Below are 14,589 nucleotides of genomic sequence, written 5' to 3'. Positions count from 1 at the left end.
AGGCACAATCAAAATTAAGCAAGTAACCGCAGAAATATGATCACCCTATATTTACATGGAGAAAAAACAATATAAAATAATGGAATATCCAAGATAGAGCAACGACAAAATGAAGGTACGTCTAATGAAGGACCTAATCTGATAGCTAATAATTTAGCAACCTGAACTAAGACTGCCTGCCTGCCTCTCAGTGCCTCCTCTATGTGGTGAGTTTCATATTGTTGAAAAAAATACAGGGGTTGGATAAAAAGTACAGTGGAACCTCGCGTAATTCATTTCAGAATCTTACTCATAGTGCAAAACAACTGTTAAGATATGAAACTTCCTGCCAGATTAAAACTGTGTGCCCGACCGAGACTCGAACTCAGGACCTTTGCCTTTCGCGGGCAAGTGCTCTACCATCTGAGCTACCGAAGCACGACTCACGCCCTCAAAGGGCTATCTATAGTCATTTGTTTCTGTCGATGCTTCAACACTTGGCGAAATTGCAGCACAGCATTATTATTATTGTAAATAAATTTGTAGCACGCATAACCACTGCTTTATTGGGATGATGATTTTCAATGTGCGATGCAATCAATTCCTATGCCTTTCGCATTTCTCTTATTGTGCCAGAAGCTTTGCTGTTACCTCCTCCTCCTCCTCCTCCTCCTCCTAACTCCTTTCCACAGCTTCCTGCTGTGGAACACATTGCAACTCGATAATCTCTTTGGTGGTCATTTCTTGACTGCGATATTCCACAAGTTCATTGACATCACTCTTATACACATCTAGTACCATGCTCTTGGTCAAAAAGACAATCTCATTGACTACAGGCTCCACAGGTACTGACTAAAATGCCTCAGAGTCACATTTGACAAAGAATTCTGACAAAGCTTCCTCCAAGCAGAAGTGAGAGTTCTCTTGGTAACCACTTCCGATGCCTCTTCAATCCTCTTGAGGCAGGTAACAATGCTCAAAGAATGCTTTAGTGCAGAGATTCTTAAAGTTAGAAATAATCTGCTCATCTTAAGGCTGGAGTAACGGGGAGTGGTGTTGGGAGGCAAAAATTGGATCTTAATGAACTGAAATTCTCCAAGGAGGTATTCTTGTATGCCTGAGAATGGGCAAGAGCATTGTCCATAACAAACAAGACATGAAGTGTCAGATTCATCTCAAGCAAATATTTTTTCACCAAAGGAACAAACACTTCACTGAACCAATCACAAGAAAGATCAGGTGTCACCCAAGCCTTGTTGTTGGACCTCCATATCACATTTAACCTGCTCTTCTGGGCTTTACACTTCTTGAAGGCTCGTGAAGTTTCTGAATGGTAAAAAGCAGTGGTTTAATTTTCAAATCACCACTTGCATTGGCACAGAATAGCAGTGTGAGACAGTCTTTTATTGGCTTGTGACCGAGCAATGCATTCTCCTCTGCTGTTATAAAGGTACGCCTTGGAATCTTTTTCCAGAATAGACCCATCTGGTCACAATTAAAAACTTGTTGTAATAGATAACCTTCTGAATTTATGAGCATCTTGAAGTTGCTGAAGAAGTTCTCTGCTGCCTTTGTGTCAGAGCTAGCTGCTTCATCATGCCTCACAACACTGTGGATACCAGTTCTTCTCTTAAACTTCTCAAACCATGGCTTCCCTTAAACACTTCTTCGGCCCATGATAATCCTGGCATTTTGTTAGCGAGGTTGGCAAAAACCATTCTCACTTTCTCACAAATGATGTTCCTGTTAATGGTGTTGCCTTGCAATTGATTTTCATCTATCCATATAAGGAGCAACCTTCCGACATCATCCAGAATACAAAACAGTTGTTTACATACTCTTGTCATTTCCTTTGAAGCATCTATCTCCTTAATCTTGTCCTTGTTCTTGAGGATAGCGCAAATAGTTGATTTAGAGCAATTGTATGTGTATGCCAAATCAGCAACGCTCAAACTACATTCGTGTTTTTCAATGACGTTACATTTCATTTCCAACGTCATTTTGTTTCTCTTATGGTTGGCTTCTTGTGTGGCTTTATCTTCGGGGACATTTCTCTGAAGGTTGTTAAAACTTGCACACAAAAAACACTGTATGAACACTAGTTTAGAAAAAGTGTGATCACAAGCTGTACTAAGATGGTAGCAGAAAGAGCTCTACGCCCAGACTGCACTATGTACTAAAGACATTGTTCATATGCTGTTGGCGACAATGAAAGATGATCATATTGTTGAATGTTCCCCTGCCATGTGCAAACTGCTGGTTATGTCACACTAAATCATCGCCACTCGTTATGTGAAAGAGCACTCATTAAGCAAGTAATTTTTTTACAATTTGTTTTGTTCATTAAGCAAATTGCACATTGTGGGAGATGCTTGTTGAGTGAGATTCCACTGTAGTGGAAACACTGTTATAATTCATACCAGACTTCACGGAAAAATGCTCACTGTATTACGTTCCCTCAATATAATCATCTCTTGGTTGGATCACCTACCCCAACACAGATGGAAGGCATCATATGCCGCCAGTGTGTCTATATCTGTGTCTCACAAGGACCACCCTATGGCATGAATGATGACTTCTCTTGCATTGTAGCATATACCACGAAGAGGTTCCTTCATTTTGGTGCACAGGTCATAATCACACAGACTCATGTAGGGTGAATACAGTAGATGTCGCAGTGTCTTCCTCCCTCACATTCTCAGGAGCTCCTGTACAGAGTTCACCATGCAGCGTCATGCATAATCATGAAGTATGAAGGAATGTAGTGCCACAAGGTACCGATGCTTTCTAGTCAGTGTTTTGCCCTAGTAGCATCTTTTTCCTGGATATTTAAAATACTAAGTGACACATTCTTTGTTCATACCAGCTGGCCAGCTTCACACGTCCGTCCACATCAAACCCACCAAGAAGCAACAGTACCTCCATTATGACAGCTGCCACCCATTCCACATCAAACGGTTCCTTCCCTACAGCCTAGGTCTTCGTGGCAAACGAATCTGCTCCAGTCCGGAATCCTTGAACCATTACACCAACAACCTGAAAACAGCTTTTGCATCCCGTAACTACCCTCCCGACCTGGTACAGAAGCAAATAACCAGAGCCACTTCCTCATCTCCTCAAACCCGGAACCTCCCACAGAAGAACCCCAAAAGTGCCCCACTTGTGACAGGATACTTTCCGGGACTGGATCAGACTCTGAATGTGGCTCTCCAGCAGGGATATGACTTCCTCAAATCCTGCCCTGAAATGAGATCCATCCTTCATGAAATCCTCCCCATTCCACCAAGAGTGTCTTTCCGCCGTCCACCTAACCTTCGTAACCTCTTAGTTCATCCCTATGAAATCCCCAAACCACCTTCCCTACCCTCTGGCTCCTACCCTTGCAACCGCCCCCGGTGTAAAACCTGTCCCATGCACCCTCCCACCACCACCTACTCCAGTCCTGTAACCCGGAAGGCGTACACAATCAAAGGCAGAGCCACGTGTGAAAGCACCCACGTGATTTACCAACTGACCTGCCTACACTGTGAAGCCTTCTATGTGGGAATGACCAGCAACAAACTGTCCATTCGCATGAATGAACACAGGCAGACAGTGTTTGTTGGTAATGAGGATCACCCTGTGGCTAAACATGCCTTGGTGCATGGCCAGCACAATTTGGCACAGTGTTACACTGTCCGGGTTATCTGGATACTTCCCAGTAACACCAACCTGTCAGAACTCCGGAGATGGGAACTTGCCCTTCAGCATATCCTCTCTTCTCGCTATCCGCCAGGCCTCAATCTCCGCTAATTTCTAATTTGAATTTCCTGCCGCTCATTCCTCACCTGTCTTTCAACAACATCTTTGCATCTGTACTTCCGCCTCGACTGACATCTCTGCCCAAACTCTTTGCCTTTACAAATGTCTGCTTGTGTCTGTGTATATGCGGATGGATATGTGTGTGTGTGTGTGTGTGTGTGTGTGTGTGTGCGAGTGTATACCTGTCCTTTTTTCCCCCTAAGGTAAGTCTTTCCGCTCCCGGGATTGGAATGACTCCTTACCCTCTCCCTTAAAACCCACATCCTTTCGTCTTTCCCTCTCCTTCCCTCTTTCCTGACGAAGCAACCGTTTGTTGCAAAAGCTTGAATTTTGTGTGTATGTTTGTGTTTGTTTGTGTGTCTATCGACCTGCCAGCGCTTTTGTTTGGTAAGTCTCATTATCTTTGTTTTTAGATATATTTTTCCCACGTGGAATATTTCCCTCTATTATATTCAGAACATTATACTTATATTTTACTTACTTAGTTTCAAGTATTACTGACCTGCTTATTTTTTATCTCTATGAGTAAGTTGGTGCAGCACTTTTGTTAGAGAACAAAATAGGTGGAAGATCTAAAAAAGCATTCCACTGATATTAAGAATTTTAATTCATTAGCCTTTTATGTGGCCTGAACAAATAGATACAAGCAAATAGCTTTCAACATTATATCCATCACACTCTTTCCAGTTCTTGACAGATTATGAGATAGTGCCATACGACATAATACACTCACATTTGTCAGATAGTATCTTGTTAAAGGCTTCTCCAATGACAAACTGGAAATCTATAGAGAAAGCTATAGTTGAACTAACTAATGAAGCTAGGACAGAATCAGAATCTCTTTTTTTTTTTTTTTTTTTTTTTTTTGGACATCTCAAGACCTATGACCGCATGCATAACAGAATTTTGTTAATGTAATTACAGCAATTCATCTTAAATGGCTTAAGTTAAACTTTGATTGTAGAAAACAGAGTACAACAGAAAAATTATTATAAACAGCAATAAAAATATTTTCAGAATAAGGAATCCCATCAAAGGATACCAGTTCTATTATAGATTTATATAACATGTTCAGCAATGTCAACAAAGATATAGTGTTGCTCAAGTCTATAACTGATTCACGTCTAACAGTTCAAGTCTAATATCTGCAGAAATTCCAATTTGCAGTCACAAGCAAGTAACAATGAAATAGAAGTTCCAGTTATAGATATTCATCACACACATAAAATGAAACAGCATGTAAAAATCTCTTATATGCAATGTATAACTTACTGAAATGAAACAAACACATCACTATATCAAACACATTGCTATATCAGTAACTACTGTGCCACAAGGCTATCACCTTCTGACACAGTCACCAATTATACAGTCAAATTAAAAGGACGGTCAGTGTTGGCCGTAATATTGATGTTTTATTGATAGCAGAATCGATTTTTGATCACATAGTGATCATCTTCAGTGCTGTACAAATTAAACTCAGACACTGGTATCAAGTTATTTATAACCAAAACTGAGAAGGTATCACAATAATTATTGTGATAATAATTGTCTTTGCTGCATGTGTGTACTCTCAGTGCCTCTGCCTGCTGTCAGCACTTAGCCCTTGGACATGGTGATGCACATCCTGTTTAGCATACAGCACCTACAACATATCTCCGAGTTTCTCTTACAGTTGTTAACCTGCCCAGAAGCTACACTGTTCTATACTCGATTGCAGGACCACATCGCTGCCTATTCCAACCTTTTTTGTGCTCTGGTGCATACTTAACATTCCAAGGCATCTTCCTTGACACTGGGGGCTCATCTGTCCTGCCTACTTTTCAAATGTTCAGTGTTCATTCACACACCGCACAGCCCATGCTGCTCCTTGACTAACGGCCTGTCCTTAATCCTTACCACGTGCCATCAGCACACCCGTCACAGGCACGTCTGCTACAGCCATGTCCACCTCTGGTGCTGCCACCTCCAGGCCTTTCACCCAACCATTTTCTACTCTGGTTACACCTGCCAATGACCCATCCTAGTCGGGATTCTTCTGTATCATTATGTGGGACCTAACATACTGCTCATCTCATCCAGTTCATTCCTCCCTGAAACGCCATATACATCATTCTTTTGCACTGTTTTCAGGTGAGGAACATCACAAAACACACAGTGCCTTCTGCCGAGCCGTGCCCTGCGAAGCCCCCAATGCGTGGTTGCACACCCCTGCGTGGTTGCCTCTCCAGCAACCCTCCGACATGTGGCACCACATGTGGCCACAGGACCTTCCTGTGTCACGTATGCTTACAGCAATTCTGCATTTGGGCACCCTACATCTGCTACCGGCTGGACTTCCCTGGGGCTCCTGTTATGCACTTCTGCATACCCTGGTCACATTGGGTCATACCTCCATCGCTGCCATCAGTGGCTGGACCGAAATTTCCATACGATGACATGCTGTCCCCGTCACCACCTTTGGTAGCCTGGTCGACCTTTGCAGACACTGGTACTGCATGTCTCTCTTTTTCAAGACAGCTCTTACTAGCACTCATCTGAGCCAGATTGACCTGTCACAGAGACCCACCTGTCTTAATCTCCTCAATCAAAAGGAGTACCTGCTTCTCTGAACTCTGAGCTTCTCTTCTATTTGGCTGCGAAGGCATTACCGAGATACTCTGCATCTCTCCCTTGGGCGGACTGAAATACTGCATTCCCAGGCTACTGCAATGCAACACAGCCATCAACCATACAGTTATGTACTGCAGTTGTGGAACCTCCAGCCCACTAAAGGGAGAAGGATGGAAGATTGCAGTTTAACATCCCACTGACATTGAGGAATTTAGAGATGCTCTGTCACAGCAGCCATCCTGACATTTGCTTGGAACGATTTAGGGACATCACAGAAAACCCAAATCGGGATGGCCAGATGCAGGTTTGAACCATCATCGTCCCAAATGTGAGTCCCTTGTGCTAACCTCACAGGTCCCCCTAATGACACTGCTTTTGGAGATTGAAAGAAATCAGTCTGATGGACAAAAAAAAACTCTGTTTTCAACCTGATCTCCCACCACAGTACCACATGGCACCAGCTTTGCCACTAGAGGAGTAAGCATAACTGCAAACAGCACTGCCACTGTGGCACTAACTCACATCTGCAAGTCACATGTCCTTGGACCACAAAGCTGGTATCCTTCCACCCGGTGGGTATTTAGGTCACTGCCTGACCTCTCTGCAGACAGTTCACAGTCCGGGTTTACACCAGCCATGCCTACTAAGCCATGAATTGGAGTTTGCATCACTGAGCCAAATGAGAAGCATCTCACCACTCAATGCTGATCACAGCTTCACAGACTTAGTCCGTCCTCAAGCTTTGTGTTGCTCTCACTGACCATGGCCTCACAGACCTCATCAATGTACGAACATTACAGTGCAATCAACAGCGACTGACTTTTCAGCCTGAACCAAGTAGTGCAGCTCATTCCCCAAGAAACTGTGTTATTTTATTCTTTTCATTAATATTAACAAACATATAGTTGTTCTTTGCAACCTGCGCACTTCACTCTGTAGTAAGTTGTTCCTCTCGGTCATGAACAGTGAAGTAATAAATAAAAAAGCCGTCATGAGACTGCCACCTTATTAAAAACTTTTATCGATTTTTTTATGAAAATGGAAGTACACAAAAAGAAGACAGCCTGCCTAATGAAGGAGAAATGTGATATAAAGAAAAAACAGAATATTAATCACTGACAAAATCTATGCTACATGTACAAATCGAATGTACAAAAATGCAAAATACAAGTTATAAAATTACAAGGAGAATGATTTCTTGGTAAATGCTTACCTTCAGCAGGCAAAATTATAACTACAGTTGATGACACATGTGAAAAGTACAACCAATTATCTTGACTTTTGAAACTGCTAGTTTCTTCTTGACGGAGGAAAGAGGGACACGTTGGTGAAGTTGAGAAAGGTGACGCAGGCAACTAATACTACTAATATATGAAACACTGTTGGCAGTACTTAGAATTTTGCCTACTGAAGGTGTTTACTAGGCAGACATTCTGTCTCTATGTAATTTTACAGTTTCCTCAAGTGAAGTTTTGTCTGACACAAACGCATGTTACCTTATCAAATCTGGAATCAGAACAGCGGTGCATGCGATCTCTTCGTGCAGTAAGAATTATAAAGAGAAGTCCCAGCAGTATGTAACCAAGATTGGAAAATATATGATTGAAGTCACTTAAAAGACCAAATGGGTGTGCACACAGAAAATTGTAGTAGCACAGGTCCTGATTCCCAGTCTGATCTAAAACCTAATGAAAGAATGTAACATATAAACAGAATAATTTAAAGTAATTTTAACATTCATTCATAAAATACTATTTCTAGTAACATCAAAGACAAGTAAAATCAAGAACTGAATTAAAAATAAAAGCTTGCAACCAACATCATGGTCTAGAAGTTTGCAGATGGTTACTGATATCGAAGTCTTAGGTTTGATTTCTGGTAAATATTTTAGATTCCTCAACAACAGTTTGATCTTGAGCAGGTCCATTCAATTCTTGTAAGTAGTCCTTCCAAGCTTGTGAGGTCAACAGACAATTACTTGAATTAATAGAAAGCAACATGCAGTACACGACCAAACCAGTACCTGTCTCAAAAGTTACCTGGTTGTCAGCCAGGTATTAATAAATAAATAAATAATCATGGTCTCCTTCAATGCTTGTTGCAAGTGGCTCTCCTTTTATTAACATGCATAAGTAATTTACCACAGAAATCACATATTTTGTAAAAAATTATAATATTCTGAGATGACACTGGCATTTTGATCAAGGATCCAAAAATTTCACTGTACTACCTACCATGAATTTCAAAACAAAAGACATTAGCAATGTGAGCAGAACAAAATAAACATGTAAGTTAAATGTCATGTTGCATGTAATTGACGATTTTTCCCCACTTGTGACCAGTTCTCCTCATAAGCACCATAAGAGATATTCTTTCATGAGGGTGCTTTATCTCAGTGCACTGTCCGTAAGTCAGAACAGGATATCTTCAGAATGATATTTATTGCATTTGCTACTATGTCCATGAACTTGTTCCATTTATTTCTGCGTATATGATCAATATTTTCTGAATATTACATTCTATGTATATTTTGTCATGTTTTTCATACACACATATATTTCACAGCCACAACTTATGGACTTTATGCATAGCTATGTCATAGGATTAAAGGTTTCCTAAATAACAGGATTCAGTAAATCATAGTCATGAACGAGAGCTGTAAGAGTGAAGTAGTAAATAACACATTGGAAGAGTGATGAGATTATTAATGATTATAATACACATGAAAGAATAATCAGATATTTTCAGCATATTTCAAATAATTCATTTCATTATAATACTTGATAACATGTCCGGCTGTTTTGTCTCACATATCTACCTCATAACTTTCTCCAGTGAACTGAGAAACTGTGTAATAGTGTATTAATAGAAGAGGATAGCGCTGAAGTGACTAAAACTACCACAACTCATTCACGTAGCAAAATGATGATAATTCTTACCAACTGGTATGTGATGACAAGTTGAACAACAGGGAGCGAGTAAAAGACAGCAACTGTAAGTAAATTCCAAAGATACAACTGACTTTTTTGGCGCAATATTCTGGGATCCTTCCGAGCAAGGTCAGCAACATATAACACTGTCTTTGTTCTGCAAGCAAGAACAAACTATTTAATGTTAATTTTCAAGGATTTTTCAAAATGGCTGAAAAATTAATAAACACAATAAAAAATCAAGTTTGTCACATAATTAAATGAGCCACTGTATTGATATAAAATGTAGTCTGTTTTCATAGGCAACATCCATTCAAAAACTTTTATATACATGAGTAACTACTTATTAACTGGCAGCGATGTGCATACGTATACAAAATCTTATGACAAAAACCAATATTTTATATGGCATTACAACAAGCTAGATGTTTGTGTGGCAAACTATTCATGTACCAAAGAATAATTATTTATTGTGACATGATTGGAAGATGTCAGCATGATGGAAAAGCTTTCAACACACACAGGTTCAAAATTTTATTTTCTAAAGTGAATCATATACAATTTATAAAACTAGTGAAAGATGAAAGGTTTCCTGAATATGGCCAATATTCGTAGCTGTAACTGTTATTGAAAGAAGAGTCTACTAGTGGCTAGACATTGATTCAGTAACATATCTCCGATTTCAATACTAGTAATGTGAAAGATGCTTAAAAATGACTGCAAACATGTGGAGAGAGTGTTTTAACAGTAATATAGACCACAATAAATTCATATAACCACATACTTGTTTTACTTAAAAGTGAAACCCGCCATGTCACCATTAGTTATGCCCATCACATGAAGACTTTTAGTTAGTGCAATATCCACTGCAGGGACAAAGGAAAACCCATCAATAATAATGAGCTGCAGTATTTGAGCCTAGTTGGATTATGCTGTTCTAATATACAATTAAGTAACTTACCAACAACAGTGACCACTAGGGAACCAGGAGATAAAGGGTGGGAATGGTTGAGAATCGGTGAAGGAACTGGTTGGTATCTTCAGGATGTGAGGCTACACAATGGTCAATTGGTTTGAAGTGTTGGTAAATGAAAGCCAAAATCCTTTCAGTGGGAGCACAATAACCAGCTATAATGGGGAGTCCAGGATTGTTGGGTTTGTGTATTTTTGGAAGCACATAGAAGGTGGGTGTGTGGGATGTCATAGGGGTGAGGTGGCCAGGGGGGATGTTCCGGGAAGGGCCTATGACTTTAAGCAGACCAGAAGTCCAACATAACCTGCAGTCCCTGCTTAAAGCCTTAGGCCCTTCCCAGTATCTCTCCCCTGAATCTATTATCCTCCACATCCCTATGACACCATGCACACACACCATCAACATACTCTACAAAATCCACAAACCCAACAATCCTGGATACCCCATTGTAGCTGGACATTGTGCCCCCAAAGGAAGGATTTTGGCTCTCATTGACGAACACCTCCAACCAAATGCCTACAATCTAGTCTCCCACAACAAAGGTACTGGCCACTTCCTTCAATGACTCTCCACCATTCTCATCCCTTTTTCTCCTGTTTCCCTACTGGTCACTGTTGACACCACTTCCATACACATTAACATCCTTCAGGTTCCAGGTCTTGCCACAATTGAACACTACCTTTCCCAATGTCCTTCAGACCCCAAACCTACTAAATCATTCCTCATATGCCTAACTGATTATATCCTAATACACAACAACGTCTCCTTTGAAGGGAAGGTATACAAACAAATTCGAGCCACAGCCATGGGCACCTGCATGGTACCCTCCTATGCCAACCTGTTTATGGGCCACAAATGGAAACCTTACTAGCCTCCCAAACCCCCAAACTGATGGTCTGATTCAGGTTCACTGGTGATATCTTCATGATCTGCTCCTTCATTCCCTCATTCCTTTGCAACTCTAACACTTTCTCTCCTGTCCACTTCACCTGGTGCTCCTCAAACAAATGTGCCACCTTCCTGGACATTGACCTCCTCCTCCTCTTTCATGGATCCATCCACACCTCTGTCAACATTAGACACACCAACTACCAACAGTATTTCAACAGCTGGCATCCCTTGCACATCAAAAAATCCCTCCAATACAGCCTGACCACCCAGGGATGGCATATCTGCAGTGACAAGAACTTGCTTTCCCAGTATGCTGAAAGTCTCACCCAAGGCCTACACAGATAGGCACTATCTTCTAGACCTAGTCCACAAACACATTTCCCTTGTCATTTCCCCAGCGCACCCCCAATCCTTTAAGGACTTTGCTTACCTATCATCCTGTCCCTGAAATGAGGGCATCTCACCCAAGATCCTTCCCACCACTCCTAAAGCATTGTTACATCACCCAAACAACCTCCACAGCATCCTAGTCCATCCCTATGCCACTCCCAGTTCCAACCCTTTGTCACAGGGATCATATAACTATGGAAGACCCAGGCGCAAGACCTACCCAATCCACCCATACAGCACTTCCTTCTTCAGTCCTGTCATAGGCTTATCCTACTCCATCAGAGACCGAGCAACTTGTGAAAGCTGCAATCATTGTACAGGTTTTTATATTGGTATGAGTATCAACCAATTGTCCACCAGGCTGAACAGCCACTGCCAAACTGTGGCCTAGAGCAAAGTACACCAACCTGCAGCCAAACACAATATGCGTGATTTAAATGACTGCTTCACAATCTGGACCATCTCGATCCTACCCTCCGCCACCAGTTTTTCTGAACTGCACAGATGGGAGCTGTCCCTAAACACATTCTCTGTTCCCAAAATCATGCTGACTCAAATCTATGGTAATCTGCTGTACCCACATTCACCAACCAACAGTTTCTTCCTCATTGTATGCTGCCCTCTGCCAATGCACCAGCCCCTTCACGTCCTTATCCGTACCACTGCATTTCCGTTCCCCATTTTTCCTACCACACCCCACCTCTTGGTACTCGATACTGTGCCTGGCACTCTCATCAGGCCACCATCTAGTCCCTGCACATCCCACCTGACAGCGCTCTTCTTCCACCCTTTTCCTAATACTGCTGACGTTCCAACCTGGAGTTTCCACTGTTTGATATTGTTACATTCTTACTTGAAAATAAAATATAGTGAAACTGATAAAGAAAAGTTAATGACAACTTGTGAATCCATAAGAAGAGATATAAGTGAATTTTCACAGTCAGATACTGGGCTCAGAGTTGTCCAAATATGGTAGGAAGTACTTGTCATATGTAACATAGATGAATAGATCACAATCTACCATCCCATCTTTCATAGGACAGTCCAATGTTGAAGAAAACATGGATAAATGCAAAACATTTAATTCTACATTTATAATTGTTTTCATGTAGGAGGATCCTACTATCATACTACCTTCTGAGTAGTATACAAACTCATAAATCAGTAATACTGAAATAGGTAAAGGTAAAGGCAAATGTAAAGTTCTGAGCCTGACCAACTACCGTGTCATACTCTGTGAATGGTGTAATTGGATGTGGTATGGAGAACAAGTGGACAGCACAATGCTCTCCCAGTCTTTGACTTTGGGACCACCACTAATCAGTTGAGTGGCTCCTCAATTGGCTTCAAAATTAGTACTACAACGACACAAGGATCGAGGACTTTTTGAAGCAACAATCCCCGAGGATATGAAAGTTGAGTATCTCTTCATATGGACTAGCTAAGTTGTTGTGTGAACTTTCATTAACTGTGATTGAAATTTTCTAGTTTAACTCAGCTTCATACCTGTGAATGGTGGAGGCCTAAATTATTAAGTTTCTCTGATGGTATGATTGAGAATTCACTATTCAGTTTCCATCTATAGTCAGACCTCGAGATACTGTATATTTTCCTCACTCGGTGTCAGTGGTAATTAAAGTACTTCCCTCATCTCACTATTTAGGATGGCGTTTTAATATGAATTGGATGTGGTATGGAGGAGCAAGTGGTCAGCACAATGCTCTCCTAGTCTTTGACTTTGGGACCACCATTAATCAGTTGAGTGGCTCCTAGATTGCCCTCAAAGTTGAAGTACCTCATACCAGTCCTCTCACCAAGGTAAATGTCCATGCAGTACCAGGAATCGAACCCAGTTCCCTCATAAAGCAATCAGTCACACTGACCTCTAAACTGTGGAGGCAGACAATATTGAAATAAGCACTTCTGTAATACAAAAACAAATTAAAATACTCAAATTGAACAAGGTGGCAGCCCCTGATCAAATTCCAAATTCGTATTTATTAACTCTTGTGTAGGTGAAGTGTTTATAAGGGAGGTAAAAGAGGAGATGCACATTACATACCAATATCACTAACATCCATCAGTTACTGAACCCCAGAGCGTATTCTAACCTTGAACTGCAGTATCTGACATTACAGATGTGGATGTGGAGGTGGAGACATCAGCAAAGATATCCTCACTGTGGTTTCACTTACACACTTGGATAGTCAGATCAACTAGGATGAAGTGATGACTTGCAAACCTTTGTTGTATGAAATGTTTATTGGGTTTACGAGTATCTTTCTAGCAATAAATACTTTCATCATTACTCACTGACATTTCTTCTGGGGAGAAGCCGTTGACAACAATTGGCAATGAGGTGCTTCAAATTTTATGTCTGAACTGGCAACCAATGGCAGAATTTGAAAAAGTTACAGTGTTGCTACAGTTAAAAAACACATTTAACATTAACCTGAAGCAGCTGAAATACATCAACAACAAACTGACACACAATGAGTTGCATTCAACACAAAGAAAGACTTTTTACAAGTTATTGCAGAGAGGACTTGAATGAGCTGGGGTTTCATCTTCAGGGACTGCAGCAACATTTCAAAGTTTTCAAGGTAATGTATACGTCTATATATAGAGCATTTTATTTCTAGTGGTTGTCCCAGAAATTACAGCACTTATTTATGAAGTTGTGCTCCCTAGAGGGCATTGATAACTTCCCATTTTCATTCATTTATGAAGTGTTAAATGAACATTGCAATAGGAAAAAATCACACATTAAAAGATAGATTGGAATTAGCTTTTGACAATGTTGACTGGAATACTCTTTCAAATTCTGAAGGGAGCGAAAAGCTATTTACAATTTGTACAGTAACCAGATGGCAGTTATAAGAGTTGAGGGACATCAAAGGGAAGCAGTGGTTGGGAAGGGAGTGAGACAGGGTGGTAGCCTCTCCCCGATTTTGTTCAATATGTATATTGAGCAAGCAGTAAAGGAAACAAAAGAAAAGTTATGAGTAGGTA

General features: G+C 40.9%; 1 protein-coding gene across 1 annotated transcript in view; it reads right to left on the bottom strand.

Moving 5' to 3' along the window:
* The window catches only part of LOC126100331 (SID1 transmembrane family member 1-like), a 147,293-nt gene that overhangs the window by 84,072 nt on the left and 48,632 nt on the right, over positions 1 to 14,589 (bottom strand). The window contains exons 8-9 of the mRNA XM_049910944.1: positions 9,333 to 9,480; positions 7,890 to 8,078 (exon numbers count right to left, since the gene is read on the bottom strand). Coding sequence (XP_049766901.1) covers positions 7,890 to 8,078; positions 9,333 to 9,480 — 337 coding nt within the window. The remainder of the gene's footprint in view (positions 1 to 7,889; positions 8,079 to 9,332; positions 9,481 to 14,589) is intronic.

Source organism: Schistocerca cancellata, chromosome 9 (genome assembly GCF_023864275.1).
Source record: "Schistocerca cancellata isolate TAMUIC-IGC-003103 chromosome 9, iqSchCanc2.1, whole genome shotgun sequence".
Lineage (NCBI taxonomy): Eukaryota > Metazoa > Arthropoda > Insecta > Orthoptera > Acrididae > Schistocerca > Schistocerca cancellata.
The sequence above is the reverse complement of the archived record's forward strand: the minus strand, read 5'-3'. Positions and strand labels throughout refer to the sequence as shown.